The sequence below is a fragment of the Austrofundulus limnaeus genome, unplaced genomic scaffold (assembly GCF_001266775.1).
Source record: "Austrofundulus limnaeus strain Quisiro unplaced genomic scaffold, Austrofundulus_limnaeus-1.0 Scaffold340, whole genome shotgun sequence".
Lineage (NCBI taxonomy): Eukaryota > Metazoa > Chordata > Actinopteri > Cyprinodontiformes > Rivulidae > Austrofundulus > Austrofundulus limnaeus.
This window is the reverse complement of record NW_013952742.1, coordinates 526,005-544,450: the sequence shown is the minus strand read 5'-3', so window position 1 is coordinate 544,450 and position 18,446 is coordinate 526,005. Positions and strand designations below refer to the sequence as shown.

The window sequence follows — 18,446 nt, the reverse complement described above, 5'->3', positions numbered from 1 at the left end:
ATCTATCCATCCATCCATCCATCCATCCATCCATCCATCCATCCATCCATCCATCCATCCATCTATCTATCTATCCACTGCTTAATGACATATTTTAACAGTCAGACGCACACAAACCTCATAATGTTGGTGATAAAAAGGTATGATGGCATGTAAATAAAGACAATTCTTAGTTCAGTCTAGTTTTCAGAATTCTTATTCTCTTTATTGCATTAGAACATACATTTTTCATATATATCTATATTTATATATTTTATAAATGTGAATTTGTACACTACAATCTTTTCTCGTAACATGTTAGAAAATACTCAGAACGCTTCAAAAACATAGCACTAAAAACAGTTACCAAACAATGATTAGTACATTTCTTTTTGTTTTGTTTTTGTGTTTCGGCCACCGAGAAAAAATGAGACGATGGAGCTGAAAGCGTTGATCAGGAGGAGAGGACCACAGTCCCAAACACCTGCATGAAACTGTGCTTTTCCTTTGTGGCAGAGATTAGAATCACAGTGAGAATGGAAACAATGAAGGAAACAATGAAGGAAACAATGAAGGAAAGCATGAAGCAGTCACCTCACACTAACATCCTATTTACAGTCAGTAAGTGTTGATGCAGGTAGGATTACATAACTCTTTTCTTCCTAAAATCAAACATTCCTGACATGATCAGTCAACTAAAGCAACAATACAGACTGATTTATGAATTAATGATGTTTTTCCCCCAAAAAGCAAAAAAGTCCCTTAAATCTGAAACAGTTTCTGCATTTAAACCCGACTGAAAGGATCAGTTTTTATCTTAGACTGAGCAAAAAATAACATGAATTTCATCTCTTTAAACCTCGTAACAATAAGATCCAGTCATTTTAAAAGATGGAAACTTTTTATGGGTATTTTAGTTTTATGGGAATAAACAGGAATACACCTGGAGTTTATATATTATCACTAACAGGGATTTTAAATACAGCTGGGGAAAGGACCAGAATTTATTGCTACGATGAGCGGGACCACAGCCTCTATTAGAAACACAGAGTTGTGTACGTGAAGTAAGAAAAGGATGACAACAAGCCGTGACAGAAATCATCAGTCATCATAAACTTAGTGTCAAACATGGTTTTTACCTGTGATAAAACAGAATTATTTCTTTCTTTGAATACAATTTAATTGAATAAATTTTCGGTTAACTCCAATAAATTCCCATTGATTGAGAAGTTTCCATTTTCCACAGTTTAACATCTGAAAATGTTTCGCTTCGTTCAGCACTTTTCAGGAAAAACAAACTAAATCCACAGGTCATCACATCAAAGTGAAGAGAAGCAGTTAAAAAACATCATGAGCTGAACGTTGTTCTCCAGGGTGGAACAACTCAACATCATCATCTTCAGTGGTGCTTCAAAACAAGTCAGGGCAGAAATTTTTTATTTATTTATTTTTTGTGGATTTTCTTTAATCCACAAGGTCAAAATTATACAAACAGGCCAGAATATATATTAACATTTATAAAAACTCAACGGTAGCAGCTGGTAGTTTCAATTTACCATCACAGAAATAATCTGTTGGACAGAACTCAAAGATCAAGCCTGCCATGGACTGGACCAGTGTCCCTGTCCACCAGTGTCTGTGTCCACCAGTGTCCCTGTCCACCAGTGTCTGTGTCCACCAGTGTCCCTGTCCACCAGTGTCTGTGTCCACCAGTGTCCCTGTCCACCAGTGTCTGTGTCCACCAGTGTCTCTGTCCACCAGTGTCTGTGTCCACCAGTGTCTGTGTCCACCAGTGTCCCTGTCCACCAGTGTCTGTGTCCACCAGTGTCCCTGTCCACCAGTGTCTGTGTCCACCAGTGTCTCTGTCCACCAGTGCCTATGGACTGAGAGGACCACAAAAGCTCCTAAACCTGAAAGCTGGACTGAAACCTGCAGCTGTCCACATGGACCACACCACTGTCTTCTGTAGTTTGACGATCAGATCAGACGAGACAAAGATCGTCCTGTTTGTCCACAGAAACAAGATGTTTGTCTGGAGGAGTCGAGGTGAGACTTTCAGACGTCAGAACACTGAACCACCTGTCGGGCATGGTGGAGGTAGCATCATGCTGAGGTCCTGGAACAACCAGAGTTTGAAGGAGGAGGACTACCATCAAACTCTTCATCTTCACCTAGGAACCATGATCCTAACATCAGAGCCTGTTTCTGATTGGATAAAACATCAGAGCCTGTTTCTGATTGGATAAAACATCAGAGCCTGTTTCTGATTGGATAAAACATCAGAGCCTGTTTCTGATTGGATAAAACATCAGAGCCTGTTTCTGATTGGATAAACATCAGAGCCTGTTTCTGATTGGATAAAACATCAGAGCCTGTTTCTGATTGGATAAAACATCAGAACCTGTTTCTGATTGGATAAAATGGGCCATCATTAAGACTCTAGTATCTCAAAGCTTCAATCTTAACCTGGTTAAAACCTGTGGACTATGAGATCTGTTCCATGAAACCAACCAATTTAAACAAAATGCCTAAACAATTTGTCAGTTCTGACAAGAAAAAAGGAGAAAATAACAAAATTAAAATATCAGTCAGATTTATATCAGAAGCTTGTGGTTCAGCTTGTTAATATCAGGTACTGTAGGTGTACGGATATATTTGACTCTACACTGCACCCAAATCTTGTTTCCAACAACCAGTGAATTATATGTTGAAGAGTTATCCCACCCTGGAATAAACTTAAATAAATTATACAGAGTTTAGAATTAAAATGACATCATGCTCATGATGAACACAGCCGTGCATCATAAAACAGGTAATATAGAAATGAGACCACCAGTGAGGGACCACCTGATGCTCTTTCAGTAGAAAACAGTTAAATAAAATTTAATTTAATGGGTGTTATTGTTAGTTTGTATTACTTTGAAAAGTTTCTCATCATTTAAACCAAATAAATAAGAAAAATAATAAAACCATAAAGCCCAGAGGAGAAAACAGATTCTTTTTTTGTGTTTATGACTTGAGAAAAAAATATTTTCTTAACACGGTTCTGAGGATATTATCTCCTTACAGTTTCTTTTTCTATACACATTATTAATTAAAACCATGAAATCAAAATGTTATTTTTAAAACATGTAGATGTCCAGGGAAAATAATTTATTATCTAAAGTTGTGAATAAACATGAAGTTTTTAACTTATTAGTTTCCATCAGACAAACATGTTTATTAAAATAACTTTAAAGAGATAAAGAAAATAAACACAAATATTTTACACACAGCACATTTCTTCCTAACATGATTTTGTTTTTTTAAACCATTGAATGAAAGTGTTGCACACTGCCCTCTGCTGGTTGAAATGAGTATTAACCAAGTCTTTTTTAAAGTTTTCAAGTCAAAAACACAGAAAAAGTACCAAAAAAATGTTTTTTTTTCTTTTTCGTCTTTCTGAAGAGGTTTGTTTCCAGTAAAGATGAAAAATAACCATGTTGTCAAAAAGCAGCTGTGTTTGAGTGGACTGGTGTTTCCCCCCTCCACCTCCGTCACAACCAGCAGTGTTTCATCATCTTCCTGTAAGGCAGTTTCACAGTACGGTTCATACAGAAACAACAGCAGCACAGAGAACAAGACCAAACCCAGAACCTAACGCCCGCTCAGGTCCGCTCAGGCCCGCTCAGGCCCGCTTCTCTCAGGCTGTTTTCTTTAAAGCCGCAACAAGATTAAGTTTGTTTCTATAATTCACAATTTGTCAGGATTTCTTCACCTGGTTGTCATCACACTCTACTGTGGGAATAAAACACATTGTTCAGAAAATCAACTTAATGCAATAAACGTCACAAAAACATTTTATAAAACCAGCACTATTATCATCACATTCAGTTTTTTTTACTTGCTGAATGTCTTAGAAATCCAATTATTTGAACATCTAAGCTTTACTGTGAATAAAATCTGCATCGCATCAATTAACGTCTATCAGCCGACGTGCATGAAAACATTTTAAACTGGAAGCACTGGGAGAGTGCAAACCTCCACCAAGACCAATTCCTCCATCCTGTAAGAGTTAATGCGCAAAAGCAGAGATGGAAACACATTTGCTGAATAAGTTCTGACGTAGTGAACATTTAAGCAGCAGTATGCACGGGATTTCTTCTCTGTGGAGTCCAATGTGAAAAATAAAGTCAAACTCATCACCTGACGTTATTCATGGTCAAACTGGTGTGGGATTAAGCTCCTAAGTTTCCATCAGTCACATTTCACCATGTAAAACGTCTGTTTTATCTCCTTGTATGAGTTTGTAATGGTTTGACTCTCTTTATAAAGTGCTTCCTGGCTCCCCCCGTCTCCAAACTTTGAGGCCCGGCAGCTCTCTGTTTACAAGCCTAGTAGAGACAAACTGTTTTGATTGGTTGTTTCAGAAATGTGGTGTGTTTGAGGAAATGGGAAAAATAGGTTTCATGGAGCAGTCACACACTTCCTGGTCACAAAACGTTCTGTAAATGTGCACATTATGGTAAAAATTATTCATCATTAAATCTGGTTTTAACATAACTTTTATAAAGTTTGAAGTCTGTGCTGTCCAATCCAGCTCACTGTTTTTTACAGAAGCCCTGTGAAAGCATCACAGCTTTGCCGATCTCAGAGTGTTAAAAGAAAAAAAATCCTGTATCCACATCGTGATCTGGAACATCACCAAAATTTAAAGGTGTGTTCCTTGGCCCAGTACACACATGTGGCAAAAATGTCATGACAATCTGTCCACAAGTTTTTGAGTAATGCTGTCCACAGACAGACAGACAGACAGACAGACAGACATACGCGACTGAAAACATTACCTCGCCCTTGACAGAGATAATTAAGATCATTTAGGAGTCTCAGCTACTACCACACCAACTCAACACCTGTCCAACTGACTGAGTTAGAGCTGATTTTATTTGAGCTCATGTCAGTCAGTTGTGGCTTGAATCAGGTTGACCAACTGACCATGAGACATTTTGCTAACAATCAGGTTAAATGCTAAAGTTTTAGGCAAAACGGATGTTTGTGTGTTAGAATGAGTCATGATCCACTGTGCAGATTAGACTGTGTAGGTGTCAGTCCAACCCCTGCTACAGCTAATGACTGTCAGCCAGCAGGGACTGAGCTAACGGTTGGTGCAGTAGCAGCTGAGGAGCATTTACAGCCCACACTCTGACATCTCATGAGTTATTCTCTGTTCAACCTGCTCACAACACAACAGCAGGTTGGTTTAAAGTCTGCTGTGGAAGGCAGCAGTGAGGGGTCGCCCCTTTAACCGTCCACAGGACCACCAGTCCTCCTGATGGTTTCTTCTGCTGCTTGAAGGAAACCCACAGTGGAGCGTGAGGAGACCCAAACGTGAAGAAAACCCACCTACCAGAACAGTTCAGTGAAACAGAAAACTGATGACAAATGTTAATTATAAAGAGAGTTGGTCCACAGATGTGACAGAGCCTCCAGGTGTAAGGTTCTGGGTCTGAGCTGGGCCGGCAGCCTCCCGCCTTGTTGTGGGTTGGTTTTGGCACTGTGGAGCCTGTTGGGCCCACGTGGCCCGGTTTCTTCTTTATGTTTATTAGGACTAAACACTACGACTATTAGACAGTTACTGACAATGACGGAAGCCAGTGTTTCCAGCTGTGCCACAACCAGCCCAGATGTGTGCTGAGTGACGTGGTCTATAGTACAGAAGCATGAACACAGTGGTCCAACACACAGGTCCAGTATCGTACAGATGGTCCAACACAGCTATAGTACAACATCTATACATCAACTATACATTGTGCGTTCTTTTTTTATTTATGTTTTTAGGTTATTTCAGGGCTTGATCACCATTACATCACTGCTGTAAGACAGCGAGGGAGGAGTCCGTTAGTGGTGGGCGGAGCCAAGGATAAACTGAGCTTGATCCTTCAGGTCCAAACAGAGGAGCTGAGGGAAGTCTTGGGAACCATTCAAGTATTTTTGTTTGTTTACGTAAAAACAACCTCAGTTCTGAAGAAGTTAAGATGTTGTGTAAAATAAAAACAGAATGCAATGATTTACAAACCTCATAAACACACACTGGATTCACAAAGAAACACAGTAGGCCTAAACATCACGTTTAAACTAAAAACTTTACTTTTTTTTAAATAAAGTTTGCTCCCCAAACAGAACGATACATTCTGACAGCATTTGTGTGTAAATAAATCCATATATTGATTAATATAGCTGTGATTTCAACAAAATTATTCCGCCTTTGGTGTTTTATTTTGAAATTATGGATGTTGTGCTTGTTCCTATTCCTGTTGGTGCGATGTGATCTCTGCAGATTAACTCTGCAGCAGCTCCAACAAAAATTGGATGGGATCTAATTTTGGCGGATAGCGGCACCCTGCAGAGCCGATGACCTCTGAGGTCGGACCTCTGCGGAGCAGAGCAGAACTGCATCTAGTGTAAATTAGGGGTTACTTTTGAAACCTGTGCAGCTCCACCTAGTGGTGGGATGAAAACATGTGGGTAAACCAGTCCACATGCATTATGGGAGATGTGGTTTATGGTCAATGCTGGCTTTAAAGCAGAATACACTTATTTGAAAACAATAATACATCTTTGGGTCACATAAAAGCTGTGGTGGGCCACATTTGGCCCGCATGCCTTCAGCTTGACACGTGCTCAAAGGACTGCAAACTGAAAAAATGTAGGGAATCCTAAGGCCTGGCTTACAGGAAACAGGTTTTCAGTGAAACTATAACATTTTTGTTGTGATCCAGCTGCTCATTTAAATGTAACTGGTGATCAGAGTTTCTGACTCCGGCACTTTTTGAAAGCAGACCTCAGAGTGAAGCTGTTTGGTAACACCCAGCGGAGGGGTGAGAAGTACCCCACAGGTGGAAATGCGTGCAGGTGACTATAGCATTAGTTTCTTCTAATTAACATTTACAATAAATTACTGACAGCAGAGTGTTTTTGTGTTACTCTTTGCAGCTTGTAGGAGCAAAACCAAAAACCATTCTAGGTCTGAAGGATTGTTGGCTTATTTACCGTATTTATTCAAGTAAAATTAAAACCATAAAATCATCCATAAAGTTGGGGGGTAGTACTATACTCGGATAAATATATTTACTTCTGTATTTTAACTGAAATATCAGCTTCATTCACAAAATGCCTGAGTCCCGAAATGAGACCACGTCATAAAAATCAGTTGAAGCGAGCTCACCTCTGACACTCCTCTGTGCTGCAGAGTGAGATAATAACAGATCCAGGCAGGAGGCATGATGTGAAAAAAGGGGTAAAAAGTATTCCTGCACCTTAGTAATGATAACAAACTAATGACATTAGCATGTGACCGAGCCACTCCTTGAACAACAACAAACACATGTTCGTCTGTAATGGCTGCCGTCTACCGGTGTTCTGAAAAAGTTTGTATCCCTGAAAAGTTTCCCCACCAGAGGGGGCGCTCACGAGTAGGAAGTAATCTGCTTTTCCCCCACAAGATGGTCCAAATCTCATGTGAAGTCTCTGACTTTTGTGTTGGCGCCTCCTGGTGGACTATATGTAAAATGCCAGAATTCATATGATGCTGCTACAGCTGATATACAGTATATTTGTTGTCAAAATACCTTTTAGTACATATGTTGTTAAAATAAAATGAACAGTCCAATGATCATTTTACTGATATGTATAAAGACTGCAAAGGATGAAAAATCTTGAAGTCTGTATGAAATTGGAGGTAGTTTGAGGATTAAATTTTTTTATGCTTTTTAAGCTAAAAAAAAAGGGGGGGGGGGGTCGTATTATACATGAGATTGTTTTATACATGAATAAATACGGTAGTTCAGATGTAACTGGGACCATGCAACCACTGCATGATCAGTGCGTGAGTGAGTGCTATAAAAGGGTTTTCCAGTCCATTTTCACAACAAAGAAAATACAATCTCAGGGTTGCCAGATAAAAACAAAACTTTTTTTGCCCCCCCTTTTCTGTGCCTATCTTTACCAAACACAACACACACCTTATCTTCCAACACTGCACTCAACACATGATAGTTTGGCTCAGAATACAATCATCAGGGACAGTACAACAGTTCACTATGTCCCATCTGGTGACCCTGCCTGACACATTACTGCAGTGGTTCCATGTAAACAGGTGTTTGTTTGTTTGTTTTTTGTTTACTTGCACCAATAAACACTGAAAAAACACCAACATTTATGTCTTATGTAAACAAGCCTGAGTTTATGAAAACCAGAAAGGTTTGTTCTGATTTAATGTCAGACAGCAAGAAAAAATGCTTCTGTCATTTTATATGTAACTGTCTTGAACTCATATTGCACTTCATCAAGTCCCTACAGACTCCAAATCACTTTACAGTCATTCACCCATTCACACACAGATGGTGCTAAGCTACACTGTAGCCACAGCTGCTCTGGGGTGCACTGACGTTAGTGGGGCTGCCATGCACCGGTGCCACCGGACCCTCTGACCACCACCGGCAGGCAAGGCGAGCGAACTGTCTTGTCCAAGGACACAACGACTGAGACAAATGGAAAGGCAACCCACCCGGGACAGGACAACCCCCCTAACTCCACAGCCACAGGTGTGTGTAAACATCTGGTCTCAACATCTGGTCTCAACACAGTGTTGAGACCAGATGTTTACACAGGTGTGTGTAAACATCTGGTCAACACTGTTTACTGTGTTCTGTGTGAACAAATCTGAGTTTATGGGATTTTTAAATCATTGCTTTCTGTTTTTATTGACCTTTTAGGATCTGGGTCTTTATGTTGCAGGGAAACATTAAATCCTGCATCAGTTCTAAGTGACTCTGTTGGGTCTGAACACAGTCAGAACCCGGTACCACATGTCTGCAGAGGTGAAACCAGAACAATGTTACCTTGTGTCGGTTTTCATATGGTTTGTGCTTTTAGAATCAAATAATCAGTGCTTAAAAGAAAAGAAAAGTCCCTCCAGACCAAGTGTTCAGTCTATCCAAGGCTCTGGTTCTAAACAGGGTCAGGGTTTGGATCTAGGGGTCAGGACACCAAGGACTTTCAGAGGTCAACTACAGGAAAGAGGGGTTACAACACGAATGTGTCAGAAGAGGCGCTGCAGGTTACAGACAGGTTTACAGCCATGAGACTTTGTGAAGAGGTGTTGCAGAGGTTTATGGGTGAAGGTTAGGATGAGTCTTATGACATGTTAATGTTAGGATATGAGCGTGGCCTCCGTTACTATAGCAGGGTCTTCTATGTCAGCTTTACTTTGAACCATTCTCAGCTCCAGCTGGGGCGGACTGGGCCTCCGACCTGGACCTGCTAACTCTGAGGAGACAGGAGGAAAAAACACAGACTGTGATGTGGAACTGGTGGAAATTCTCATAAATACTGAGGCATTAGATGACTGGATGAGCTGTTTTGTAAAAGATGATTAAGACATTGTAATAAATATCTTACCATGAGCATAAGATATGGTCCTTTGGATAACATGGTGCATGACTGAAAACGTCTTCTCACAAGCTGTCTGATAAAACAGAGGAGCACAGAGGAAGTCATTAGCTGCTCTCTGACCTGATGTCTTCAATGCATCAGTTTGTGCACCTTTAGGTCGTTAGGGTAGTGATGTGTCCACGCCAGCAGCATGGCAGCGAACAGATCTCCAGTTCCTACAAAGACCGCGTCCACTTTAGGTACTTCTATTCGAACTCTCTCTGTCGTCCTGCTGCCGTCGGGACGAACTGACCAGTAGAGAAAAGATAAAACGTCCTAGTTGTTACCTTTGGTCTGTCTACATGCTAACTCCTAAATCTGAGTCAGAAACCCTCTGATCCAGGATGTAGCCCCTACCATGACGCTGGCTGCCCAGGGACACCAGGAACCGGTCTCCCAGTCTGGGGGGCAGATCAGAGGAGGTAATGACCACCGTGTCTGGACCCATGGCATGGAGGAGGTCCATCACCTGCAGACACAACAACACAACTGAAGTCTGAAGACCTTCTGGATAAACACCCAATCAGTGCAGAGGATGAAGTGTTACCTCCACTGCATCTTTCTCTGTGCTGATGTTTTTCCCTGTCAGTAATCTAAAAGACAAACAAAGAAGAAAACATTTAAAACACTGTTTTCACTCTGGTTGACCCTTTTTATGTCTCTCTTTTGCCATCAAGATCTTTTTTTTTCATTTTGTTGTTTCACAGTTTTTTAAATTGAATTTAGTTTAAAGTCATTACATTCTAGGGTTGAAACGATTCCTCGAGTAATATGATTACTAAAAAGCCTCGAGGCAAATTATCTGCCTCGAGGCTTCGTGAAAAAAAGATGCTGTTATAACCAGCGCACTTCAGTCCGGCTGTAATATTATTTGTGTTACACAACTCTACATTAGCGCTCCCGCTAACAGTTACACTGTTGACGTGTGTGTGCTAATGTTTATATTTAGATATAGAAGATGAAGAGACGCTCAGAAAACGTCAGAAATTGTAAAAAAAAACAACGAATAATTTAAAACTAAACAGAAAAGACAACAACGTGCTGCACGTCCTCGATGTTTCTGAACCAGAACGAAAACAACCGATGCACCGAACGCAGCCGGAGTTAACAGTTGTTTTTACGTTCCCTTTGCAAAATAGGTTTACCTGAATCTGTGATAATCTGTCAGGTTACAGATGTAAAAGCAGGGATGTTTTGTCTAACGTCACTTGTGCTGACTATCACAGTGAGATAAAAACAACACACTGTTAGTGTGTCAGATAAAATAAAAGCACAGCCACAGATTAACAGCTTGAGCTGCAACATTTATTCGTTGATCTGCTTCTGTTTTGACCTAAATGAGATACTTGGAGTGAATATTTCAAGTTTAAAAGTATTTATAGAACGTAGGATTTTATTCCTTTTGCTGCTTTTTATGACTTTGAAACCTGTCATTAGCCTTCATTTATTACTGCTGTAATATTTGTCTATAGCTAACCAGTCACAACTAAATATTTTATTGCCTAAAAAGGGAACTCTGCTCCAACCTTTGATTTAAATGTTACTGAGTTCATCAACAAGGCTGTTCAGTTTTCCAGAAACATTTTCAAACTGGGTTTGTCTGGAGAGCAACAACATCTAACAAAACATCTGCTACAAAGATTTAATAGTTTAAAAGCAGCTGAAGTCTGACTGTGAGTTCTGTGTGAAAGAACTAGAGACACAACTAAACACTGACCCATGCTGGGATCTGTTGTGTTTTTGATTAGAATAATATAGAACATGATAAGCACCAAGGCCCTCATGTATAAACGGTGCGTACGTATAAAAAAGTTACGTGTGCCAGGTTCTACGCCCACGTCGTGATGTATCAAAACCAACGTTGCGTGAAAGTGTGCATATATTTACACAAAAAAGGCTGAAGAGAGCGAGCAAAATCAGATGCAAATGGTGGCCCACAGTACGGTAAGAATAATTATATTTTCTGTGTGTAAACTTTTGGTTGATGCTGAGTTGAGTTGTGGCTGTAGCACAGCAGCTGTGCTTTGGGTAGATTCTCGTGCCAGGCGCGCACCCTCACCAGCTGGGAAGGTGTTCATATGTGTCAACCCTTTTGAACATTTACCGTCTAATGAGCCTCAAATATATATTTTTTGCTAAAAATCCGAAAGCTACCACTCGTACCCGCTCGTGGGGGTGGGGTGGGGGTCTGTACGTGGCGATGACAGCGCTGCTGTAACGCAGGAGGAAAGGAGAGCAGAAAAAGTGGATAACGTGATGTTTATTGGTTTTTTTTAATTTATTATTTATTAATTTCTTTTAAACGTCTTTTCAATGCCGTGATCAACTAAATAGACCAACTAACCTTCAACATCACATTCAGGAGATGTCTGTACATTTCAGGAAAATCTCAGACTTTGGTTATCCTGTGAGAATGCGCCACATAAAACAATGACACCCCACTACTTATTTAGACAGTTTTCTCACTCATTCTCCATTTAATGTATAATTTTCCTGCATCTAAAAATCATTTCTGATCCCACAGTAGGGTTAAGCAATATTGGCAAAAAAAATTAATCACGATTAATTGTGGTATTTAGCCGATAACGATTAATTTGATGATTAATCCCCTGGAGTCCCGGGACACCCTTATTTTGTAGTCACATGACCAGTTTAGTGGGAAATATTTGCTCTTTGTAAAAAATTGTTCCAAATTGTGTGAAAATTACAGACTTCAGGCTGTACATCATATTTTAAATTGTGTTGATAGATAAATAGATTACAGAACATTATTTTTAATGTTCGTCATATTTGAAGTGTAGAGGAGCACCGAGTGGACTGACCGGAGTAATCCCCAGTCAGTCTGCCTGCTGGCATTAATCGTATTAATCATCAAGTGCCCAAAAGTAATCAATTAATGTTTTTCTGACGATTAATTGCACACGATACGATTATGCCCAACCCTATCCCACAGAGAGGACAATCTGAGGAGAATCTCACACACTGGACACATTTACATCTATTTTACAGATATAAATGGAGGCGTGTCAGGGGAGGAGTCTAAGTGCTCAGTTCCACGTTCATTGGGATGTATAAAGGAAAGGTGCGCAGGAACATGTGTATGAATGGTTTCATACATCTGAATATTTTGGTGCGGTGCACTTTTCTAAAATTTTTTGTACGTCAACTTTTAGTGTGAAAGCTGTGCGATCCTTTATGCATGAGGACCCAGATAATTTATATGTCCTGACACACAGATTCATTTATGAAAACACATTTTATTCAGATAAGCTCAGTCTAAAAAACATTGTTCATTTTTAACTATAAAGAGGCATTAAAATATTCAAAAAAAAAACTAAAAGTAAATGTGTGTGAAAAATACTTATAAATTAGGTATTTTTTGTTGAAAAGTAATGAGATAAAACTTTGTAATAATTCTGAAGCAGCTTGTTAGACCAACAAGAGTAATACAAACATAATAAAAAGGTTATTTTGCACTCACTCAGCTTCGAACTGGTTAGGAGTGATAATGTCGGCGACAGGAACCACCTTGTTCTTGTAGACCGGGTAAAGGTTCTGAGGAACGTACTGTGAAACAAACAACTTCACATTATAAACATAACATATAAGCAGGACTTCAATCTCCGAACTCGTGAAGTTATTTTTTACTTTGCTATGTCATTTATAAATAAACACTTCCTGGTATCTGGAGCAGGAAGAGAGCCTTATATGTATTAGCTCGGTGCTAGTGCGACAAACAAGCTAAACTGAGGTCCTCCATCCATATTTTCAGTTCCAGGCTGAGTCATTTTTGTGTTCCCCTCTCTGTCATGTGGATGGAGGACCTCAGTGACGAGAGGAGAATGTGTAGCGCTGAGCTAATACATATATATGGTGATAGCATCTGGGCTAACGCTAAAGCTAACAGGCTAAGCTGAGGTTCTTCTTCCATGAAGCAGCTCTGTTGTCCTCCATCCATATTTTCAGTTCCAGGCTGAGTCATTTTTGTGTTCCCCTCTCTGTCATGTGGATGGAGGACCTCAGTGATGAGGAGAATGTGTAGCGCTGAGCTAACGCTAAAGCTAACAGGCTAAGCTGAGGTTCTTCTTCCATGAAGCAGCTCTGTTGTCCTCCATCCATATTTTCAGTTCCAGGCTGAGTCATTTCTACCTTCTCCTCTCTGTCAACGCTCTCTGGTTTCATTTAAAAGAGTCGATCATCAGATATTGTCCAAGATTAACCTTCAGGGTGGATATAGCTCGCTAGCAGCCTCGCACCGAGGACCTATCCACGTCATCATTTACCCAGAATGCTTTGTGTGGAAATAAAATGGTCCTATCCGTGTTAAAATATATTTTCAAACTTTTAGTTTGAAAATGATAAAAACTAAACATCCTACAGTATTTTTACAGTCTTTATTTTACAGTTAAAATAAATGTTTATAAAATAAAGGCTAATGTCACAACTAATCATAGATCCCTTTAATAATAAAAGGCTAGCTAAAAAAGCAACAGGCTAGCTATAAGCTAAAAGAATCAAAATGCTAGCTAGAAGCTAAAAAAGGCAAGTTAAAATCTGAAAGTAGCAGATCAACAGCCAGAGGATAAAAAAAAGAAAGCTAAGCTAAAAGAAGCAGAAATCTGGCTTAAAGCTAAACAAGAAGTAGTAAAAAAGGACAAAAACACAGCTTGTATGCTGAAACTAAAAATAAAAACTGAACAATATTGTTAAACATCTTGTTGCGTGAAACTTTTTATCAATAAAATGTGATATTTTAAAGTTAGAGCTGTCGTGTCCTGAATGAGCTGCAGGTTTGATGTATGGATGGATAAAACAGCACCAAGTCTGCAGAATGAGTTCACCTGCAGAACATGTACAACACAATAAACAGGAAAACCATGGTGTCAACGCTGAATCAGCGTTTACACAATAAGACCGCTTTAATCTAGCAGATTATGGACAGGGACACGTTCAAGCCTGGTTAAAATCCAAACATTCAGTAAATGGTTGCAGCTATAATAAATCTCACCATAGATCCATGATCACCGAGGACAGGGTCACAGACTGAAAGGATAAAGACAGAGTCAGAGATCTCAGACAATAACCAGCTTACACTGCAGGGACGGATTAGAACATCTGAACATCTGTGAAATGAAGACCAAAAACAGCTTACACTTACAGCAGGTAAAATAAGTATCGAACACGTCACCATTTTTCTCAGTAAATATATTACTAGAGGTGCTAATGACATGAAATTTTCACCAGATGTTGGTAACAACCCAAGTGATCCATACATACAAAGAAATCAAACCATAAATGTCCAGAAATGAAGTTATTTGTAATAATGTGGAATGGCACAGGGAAAAAGTATTGAACACATGAACAAAGGGAGGTGTAAAAAGGCATGGAAAGCCAAGACACCAGCTGAACTCTCTCAGTAATTAGAAAACAAGCCTGCCCCTTGTCAGTGCAAGTTAATATCAGCTGGTTCAGTCCCAAATGATGGCCAGGTATCACACAAGAACCATCTGATGATGGGTAAAAGTAAAGAGCTCTCTCAAGACCTTCACAACCTTATTGTTGCAAAGCATAATGATGGCATCGGTTACAGAAGAATGTCTAAACTTCTGAAGGTTCCAGTGAGCACTGTTGGGGCCATAATTCAGAAGTGGAAAGAACATCATTTCACCATAAACCGACCACGACCAGGTGCTCCTCACAAGATTTCTGACAGAGGAGTGAAAAGAATGATCAGAAGAGTTGTCCAAGAGCCAAGGACCACTTGTGGAGAGCTTCAGAAAGACCTGGAATTAGCAGGTACGATTGTTTCAAAGAAAACAATAAGTAATGCACTGAACCACCATGGCCTGTATGCACGCTCACCACGCAAGACTCCACTGCTGAAGAAACAGCATGTTGAAGCTCCTTTAAAGTTTGCTGCTCAACATTTAAACAAGCCTGTGTAATACTGGGAGAATATAGTCTGGTCAGATGAGACCAACATTGAACTGTTTGGATGCCAGAATACACATCATGTTTGGAGGTCAAATGGCACTGCACATCAGCCCAAAAACACCATACCAACAGTGAAGTTTGGAGGTGGGAACATCATGGTGTGGGGCTGTTTTTCAGCATATGGTACTGGCAAACTTCAAATAATTGAAGGAAGGATGAGTGGAAAAATGTACAGAGACATTCTTGATAAAAATCTGCTTCCATCTACCAGGATGATGAACATGAAACGTGGCTGGACATTTCAGCAAGACAATGAGCCCAAACACAAAGTCAAGGAAACTCTCAGTTGGTTTCAGAGAAAGAAACTAAAGCTGCTGGAATGGCCCAGCCAATCACCTGACCTGAATCCAACAGAAAATCTATGGAAAGAACTAAAGATCAGAGTTCATAGAAGAGGTCCACGAAAMCTTCAAGATTTGAAGACTGTTTGTGTGGAAGAATGGGCCAAAATCACACCTGAGCAATGCATGCCACTAGTTTCTCCATACAGGAGGCGTCTTGAAGCTGTCATTGACAACAACGGCTTTTGTACAAAGTATTAGATAAATTTCAGTAAGTGTGTTCAATACTTTTTCCCTGTGCCATTCCACATTATTACAAATAACTTCATTTCTGGACATTTATGGTTTGATTTCTTTGTATGTATGGATCACTTGGGTTGTTACCAACATCTGGTGAAAATTTCATGTCATTAGCACCTCTAGTAATATATTTACTGAGAAACATGGTGACGTGTTCAATACTTATTTTACCTGCTGTGTATGCTCTGTAATAACATATTGGCCTTGTGTATTTAGATGATTCCTTACATAAATCCTATTATGACCTTAAAGCTGAACATAAACATAACAAACAGATGTCTCGTACTATACTTGATTTGTTTCGACTCTCTTTTCACACTCATTAGTTGTTTTCTCTCTACTTTGTGGTAACAAGAAAACATTTTTAATTTTCTTTCCGCTGAAGATTAGACCTCAACCAAAATGTTTTTCCTTTATTATTTTCCAAACCAATTTACCTCTAAAAATAACCTCAAAGCATTAGTTTAATATTAAATAACCTTAATATCATAGTCTGTGTGTTTTGGTTATGTGTTACGGTTGAGTTTATTTACTTTTCATGTTTTCCTGTTTCTTGTCACTGTTGGTCTTCTTCAGTTTCTCTCCCTCAGTCAACACAGCTGCTCCATCTCCTCAGCTCACACACTAAGTGCTGCATTGTCCAAAGCTCCTGCTAGATGGCAGCCTGTCCCCTTGTTACCCTTGTTACCTGTGCTCACCAGTGCTTGAGTTTTGTAATTTGTGCCACCTCATTGGCTTCTTGTTTCTGTCCTTTAATACGTTTTTTTTAGTGACTCCCTAGTAAAACGTGTCCAAATATTCCCTCCAACTGATACTTAAAGCATCAGTAAATCAAGTCTTTCCAAGAGTTGGGTGAAATCCTTTCAAAATAAATGCTTTAAATGAGTCTGTAACTGATCAATGTAAGGTCAATAAAATACAGAATATAACATTAAGGAACTGACTGTGATGCTTTATGGACAATTAAACTTCTTGACTGGTTTTTGACTCATGTAAATGAAGCCAACTGAAGAGAGAAGTTGATCAATGATCTATTGAGAACACCCATAAGTGCTTCAATAAAAGTTTATTTACAATAACATCTTGATTCTTATTTTGAACACAATTTAGTGCATAACTAGCCTGGCCCTTGCCTTCCTACGCAGCTCCGCTCAATTCTAGTTTCCCTTCTCCGTCTGGGACTTCTCCCATAGACAAGGATTTCACTGGCAGATTTTTAGCCGGGCCAATCAGAGAACAGAACGTCGATGTTCTGCACAGTGTCTGCAACTTATTTTAGCATACAGCAGTGGAGGAAGTGAATGAAGCCAGTCTGTGTTGATAAGGTTTCCAAATTAAAATAAATTTGTCTGACAAAGCAGCAGCTCTCATTTACAGTCGTCTCATTCAGCTCGGTATATTTCTCCTCAGTAGGGTTGTTTACAGCACACGCTATTTCCAGTTAGCTTCTTAGCTTAGCCTCCGTCACAGCGACAACACACACATGCTTCAGCAGAGGCCACGCCTCCTGCATGAATCAATTCTCTATGCATCAAGTCCAGACCCTTGTACGAAGCAAAGTGAAGGACAGGGTCTGGTTTTAACCAGGCTAGTGCATAAGTGAAGTGAAATAAAAATCACACATTGTTTACTTTTTACTTCAAATAAAAATGTGAAAAGTGTGCAGTGCATTTGTATTCAGCCCATCATTATTTTGTTTGGTTAGTTATTCACCAGTTTTAACTATTTTGTTATGTTTAAGTTTTGTCTTCCATGTTCCCCACCAGGTCATACACATCTGTCTGTAATGGTCTCAGCTACATTCACTCTCTAATCTCAGGACATAAAAACTCCTTATTTTCACTTGTATCTACAGTGAGTCCTGCTCCTCTAGTCTGCTTGTCTCTGTCTCAGTCCTCCGTTTTCTTTTTAAACTATTAAACAGTGTTTGTAATTTTACCTGCTGGACACTATGTTGTCTACCAACCACCATCCATCCATCCATCCAACATCCATCCATCCATGCCTCATCCAACCGTCATCCATCCATACAAGGTCATGTTTGTGAACGAGAATTGGAATAGAATCAGCAATTTAAAAAATCAGAAAATAAAACAATCATGAAATAATATCAGAAAATAAAATCAGAAAATAAAAGCAGGTCAGACTCTCTGTCAGTTTTGTTTGGTCTAATTAGTCTCATTAGCAGCAGCTGAAAGAAGCCGATGATCCTCTTAAATCTCAACACAGACCCATAAAGGCAGCCGGGTCTGGACCTGCTGGGGACCAGATCTCGGTCTCGCCCCGCATTGAGCCATCAGCAGGTCTTTGTGTTGTCATGACGACGCTGTCCGTCAGCACACCAATTGCAGCATTGTTTCCCTCTCAGTGATTGACAGGAAGTGATGGTAACTCATGGCAACAGGTTGTTGGGGGGTGGAG

The 18,446-nt window shown here is 39.8% G+C and overlaps 1 protein-coding gene across 1 annotated transcript in view; it reads right to left on the bottom strand.

The window, feature by feature from the left end:
- Nucleotides 1-7,752: 7,752 nt before the first annotated feature.
- The window catches only part of LOC106527750 (pyridoxal kinase), a gene marked incomplete in the record, with an annotated part of 64,236 nt that continues 53,542 nt past the window's right edge, over nt 7,753-18,446 (bottom strand). Inside the window, 7 exon segments of the mRNA XM_014022735.1 lie at nt 7,753-9,285; nt 9,418-9,484; nt 9,562-9,698; nt 9,808-9,919; nt 9,998-10,043; nt 12,932-13,017; nt 14,459-14,493. Of these exon segments, the coding sequence (XP_013878189.1) occupies nt 9,170-9,285; nt 9,418-9,484; nt 9,562-9,698; nt 9,808-9,919; nt 9,998-10,043; nt 12,932-13,017; nt 14,459-14,493 (599 nt within the window).